The sequence below is a fragment of the Dendroctonus ponderosae genome, unplaced genomic scaffold (assembly GCF_020466585.1).
Source record: "Dendroctonus ponderosae isolate FM_Combo_2020 unplaced genomic scaffold, Dpon_F_20191213v2 Dpon_F_20191213_4, whole genome shotgun sequence".
Taxonomy (NCBI): domain Eukaryota; kingdom Metazoa; phylum Arthropoda; class Insecta; order Coleoptera; family Curculionidae; genus Dendroctonus; species Dendroctonus ponderosae.
The window spans coordinates 898,719-903,706 of NW_026018611.1; the positions used below are offsets into that span (position 1 = coordinate 898,719).

At 48.3% G+C, this 4,988-nt stretch overlaps 2 protein-coding genes across 2 annotated transcripts in view; one reads left to right on the plus strand and one right to left on the minus strand.

Moving 5' to 3' along the window:
* LOC109540091 (TRAF-type zinc finger domain-containing protein 1) overlaps window positions 1-1,767 on the plus strand; it is a gene marked incomplete in the record, with an annotated part of 4,864 nt that extends 3,097 nt beyond the window's left edge. Inside the window, 1 exon segment of the mRNA XM_048666041.1 lies at window positions 1-1,767. Coding sequence (XP_048521998.1) covers window positions 1-119 — 119 coding nt within the window.
* Window positions 1,704-4,988, minus strand: part of LOC109540292 (RRP12-like protein) — an 8,700-nt gene continuing 5,415 nt past the window's right edge. The window contains exon 5 of the mRNA XM_019908656.2: window positions 1,704-3,765. Within this exon, the coding sequence (XP_019764215.2) occupies window positions 1,778-3,765 (1,988 nt within the window). The 3' untranslated portion in view covers window positions 1,704-1,777. The remainder of the gene's footprint in view (window positions 3,766-4,988) is intronic.

The following is a 4,988-nucleotide window of genomic DNA, read 5'->3' on the forward strand; positions in this document are numbered from 1 at the left end:
GGACTCCGCCACGTGCCGACAGCCCGGACTCAGAAGAGCTTCCATGCGAGTTCTGCGCCAACATGGTGCCCGCCTCGCAGCTATGGAGACATCAGCTGAGCTGTACGGCGGCCGCGTAACAATCCCCTGGTTTCCACGTGTAAACCCGCATTATTTTTTTATTTTTTTCGTATTTACCTTAGGAATTGGTTTGCTCGTCTATAGTGGCTATTGGCCAGTCAGATTGGACTTTAAAAGGCCTGTTTCGGGCGCTAAATGCTTGAGGGTTGACGATTATTGGAAGCTGTTCGGAAGGATGTCTGAATATTTAGTTTTTTCTGTATATTCGCGAGTTTAAAAGTCCAAACGCTCCCTGGTGGCGAAAATTGTAACCACAAGTTAACTTGTAATTTGGCACTTGTTTTGTTGACGTTGGTGTCTACATCTAATTGTGATTTGTTTCGATCTAAGCAACTTTTGCAAGCTTTTCATTGTTGCTTTTCTTCATTCATTCGCATTCATTTTTGTTACAATTACAACTCACTTTTCGCTTGTCTACCAACTTCAATAGATAGGCAGGTCTGACAAGTCTCAACTGTCACTCGGTAACGAGTAATTTGACGTTTCGCAACGCTCCCATCGGTAGTTCAACTCGCGAATTCAACCCATTGCGGTGTTGCCACGTAGTTTTGCGTTTCCTTTCGGTTATTTTTGAGTTTATTTGTTTTAGTATGGTTGAAGTGATTTTTTTTATGAAACAAAAAATATACAGAAAGTAGAATCTTCAGCAGAATTGCATGCTCTGCTTAAAAATTCCTCATTTTCGATCTACAGCAAGTCGCGACATGAAAGTTTCGCAATCGATAGGAAACACTTGAGCGTAAAAATCCTGAAAATTTTAGTGAAATCGATCAACAACTTAATTTTTTTCGACTGAGTAAATTGGGCTGGAAATTAACGCTTCAACCGAATCGCATCCTCTGCTTTAAAAAAATCCTCATTTTCGATCTGATGCAAGTAGCGACATGAAAGTTTCGCAATCGATAGGAAACACTTGAGCGTAAAAATCCTGAAAATTTTAGTGAAATCGATCAACAACCTAATTTTTTTCCACTTTGTGAATATTGGACTGAAAATTAACGCTTCAACAGAATTGCATCCTCTGCTTTAAAAAATCCTCATTTTCGACCTAAAGCAAGTAGCGACATGAAACTTTTGCAATCGATAGGACACACTTGGGCGTAAAAATCCAAAAAATTTTCTTGAAATCGATCAACCTAATTTTTTTCGACTGAGAAAATTGGGCTAGAAATTAACGCTTCAACCGAATCGCATCCTGTGCTTTAAAAAATCCTCATTTTCGATCTGATGCAAGTAGCGAGATGAAAGTTTCGCAATCGATAGGAAACAATTTCCAGCAACTTAAAAAGTTTTGCGCAGTTGGGCAACACCGCTCAAAATTTAGCCGGTAAATGGCGATTCTCCTCAAACTTTGTGAGGGTTTTTTGGCGAATTTTATGGACTGTCCAGGATTCTTTTGCTGAAACCGCGCAATTTAAAGCGTTCTTTGAGCTCAAGCAAGAAAACACTAAATATCCAGAACCTTCCCATCATCTTTCACCTTCGCCCGTTCAGTGCCGGGGAGAAATCGAATCCGGCTGGACTACTGTAGCGTGGGACGACTTGGATTGCTCATGTATAGGAAATATTAATGAACTAATGAATAACTCTGCCAATGTATGCCTTAAAGTTTGCTTAATTATATACAATACAAGTATTTAACTGATAGTTCCTAGGTCTAGAGGGTGTTTTTCCGGTGCTTTTTGGCCTTGGCGCCCTTCAGAGCGCCGCTCTTCGCGCCCTTGACCACGCTGGCCAGCTGGCCGATGCCCTTCGCCCTCTTCCTGCGGTTGAGCGCGCTTCGCTGCAGCGGCAAGTAGGCGTACGGATCGAACTGCCCCTTTCGCTTCACGTCGCCCGCCGCCTTCCTGCTCTTGTACTCGCCGCCCGTCGAAACGCCGCTCTTCACGGAGGCGGCGGCGTGGAGCGGCCGGTGGATTCCCACGCCGCCCGTCTGGTAGCTGAAGCCGCTCTTCACCGACATGGCGCGCTTCCGCTTCCGCCCGGCCACTTGCAAGGCCTGGGCGACGCTGCTCGCCTCCTCCTCACTGTCCGAGCTGTCCGAGTTTTGGTTGATYKGGGGTTTGTGGTCGTCGTCGCTGTCCAGGTGGTCGTCCTTGATGAGCAGCCGCCCGTCGGCGGCTGTTTTGAAGCCGCGGTTCTTGTCCGGGGCGGGCGCCGCCTGCGCGCCCGCCGCCTTCCTCGGCTTGGTGGCGCGCACTTTTCTTGCCACTGCGGCGTCGGTGAAGTCGATTATCGTCTCGGCGTCCTCCTCGATCCACGCGCCCGCTGGCTTCTTGGACTTTTGGGCGCTGTGCGCCCCTTCCTCCCCCTCCAGCTCCGAGTCGCTGTCGGCCAGGATCTCCTCGATGCTCTTGGGCTTGGCCTTGACCAGGAAGTCCTCCAAGCTGGCCGCCTCCTCCTCCTCGCGGCTGGCCTCTTTCGCCTGCTTCCGCTTGCGGTTCTTCCTGTCGTTCAGCTTCCGCAGGTTCCGGATGCGCTTCAGCATGGTTTCGTCCGTCGGCGCCACAAACGGCGTGAGGCTGTCGGCGCCGTACTTCCGGACGAGTCTGTCCAGGAGGTCGCGCACTTTCAGCCGGAAGTGGCGCTGGCAGTCTTCGGTCATCCCCGTGAGGGCCCTCATGACGGTGTCCAGCGAGGCCTGCACCATCAGGGAGGGCAAAGCGCTGCAGTAAACCTTCACGAAGCTCAGGCAGGAGGTGACGATCTCCCTTGCGGGACAGCTGGACAGGGTGGCGACGTTGTCCAGGATCAGCCGGATGTTGTCCTGGCCCAAAGCGCCGGTGAAGTTGTGGAGCACGGAGGCCAGGGCCAGGATGCTGCAGGAGATCATCGGCGGGCTGCCCGCTAGGCCTGCCGTCATCAGCAGGACGAACTGCTGCATCTGGTCGTGCCCCATGAGGGTTTCGCCCACCGTGTTGATGAGCTCGAAGGCGATCTGCCGGCACTTTTCGTTGATGTCCTTGCAGCAGAGGATGGCCTCGGGCACGACGCTTCTGATCAGCTTGCTGTCTTGGTCCAGCTGGGGCTGCGCCTTGATCAAGTGGTTGAAGCAGCGCAGTCGGGCGCCCTTGCTGGACGTGGCCGCTGTGTTCAAGCTCTTGCCCAGCAGGCGCTGCACGTCCTTGCGATTGGCTCTGACGAACTGCTTGCAGCCCTCTGATTCGCTGGACACGATCTCCTCTAGGATCCGATAGGCCTTCTTCTGCTCCTTGTTGTTCTTGATGGCCGGCAGGTTCTTCACGCACTGCTCGTAGATGATGGCGATGCTGTCGGCGCCTTGGTAGGGGATCAGCGTCTTGATCAGATCCAGGATGGACTCCTTGATGAAGTGGTCTTCTGGCTCGTCGCTGGACGCGTTCAGTCGCTCCAAAGCGTTGCTGAACAGCTGCTGATTGAGTTCGGGCCGGGAGATCGTCAGGTAGAGCTTGATGGTTTCCAATGCGGCCAATCGCTGGCCCTCCTCATCGGAGCCGATCGGTTTTATTGTGTAGATGTTGAATAGGATGGGCAGGTAGTTCTTGTCGAAGCGCCCCAACTCGGCCAGATCGGCTGAGTTTTCTGATTTTTTCGCACTGAGGATCAGCTTGCGAAGGCCCGCCATCACGGCGAGACGCAGCTCTTTGCGATCGGACACGGCCATGCCTGCGGCAAATGTGTTGGTTAATAACAGCGGAAGAAGGAGATAAATGAAGATAAATGTGCAGCTGTGAAAAGTGGATAGGATTCTGAGGCTGGAGGAGAAAAGGCTTCTGAGCCAGTGCAAGCTTTCCTTTTGTATTTAGAAAGTGGATTTTTGCTTTTTTTTTGAGAATGAAATGTGGGTCGCGAAACACGCAATGACCTGCTCTGCTTGAAATATTCCGTATTTTCGGTCGAAAGCAAGTTGCAGCTTCAAACAATTGCGATCCATAGTTGCAGATCCAAAATTGCGCTGAAAATGAACGGTTTCGCACAATTGCATCTTCTGCATGAAAAATTCATTATTTCCAATCTAAAACAAGCTGCGACTTGAAACTTTGGCAATTCAAAGAAGACACTCGAACGAAACATTCCAGAAAGTTTCATTTAAATCGCACCAAAACCTGATTTTCTTCGATTTGGTGAAAATTGGGCAAAAATGAACGCTTTTGCACAATTGCATCTTCTGCATGAAAAATTCATTATTTTCAATCTAAAGCAAGTAGCGACTTGAAACTTCCGCAATTCAAAGAAGACACCCGCGCGAAACATTCCAGAAAGTTTCATTTAAATTGCACGAAAACCCGATTTTCTTCGACTTCGTGAAAATTGGGCTAAAAATGAACGCTTTCGCACGATTGCATCTTCTGCATGAAAAATTCATGATTTCCAATCTAAAGCAAGTAGTGACTTGAAACTGTGGCAATTCAAAGAATACACTCGAACGAAACATTCCAGAAAGTTTCATTTAAATCGCACAAAAACCTGATTTTCTTCGACTTGGTGAAAATTAGGCTAAAAATTAAAGCTTTTGCACAATTGCATCTTCTGCATGGAAAATTCATGATTTCTAATCTAAAGCAAGTAGCGACTTGAAACTTTGGCAATTCAAAGAAGACACTCCAACGAAACATTCCAGAAAGTTTCATTTAAATCGCACCAAAACCTGATTTTCTTCGGCTTCGTGAAAATTGGACTAAAAATGAACGCTTTCGCACAATTGCACCTTCTGCATGAAAAATTCGTGATTTCCAATCTGAAACAAGCAGCGACTTGAAACTTTGGCAATTGAAAGAAGACACTCGAACGAAACAGTCCAGAAAGTTTCATTTAAATCGCACCAAAACCTGATTTTCTTCGGCTTCGTGAAAATTGGACTAAAAATGAACGCTTTCGCACAATTGCAT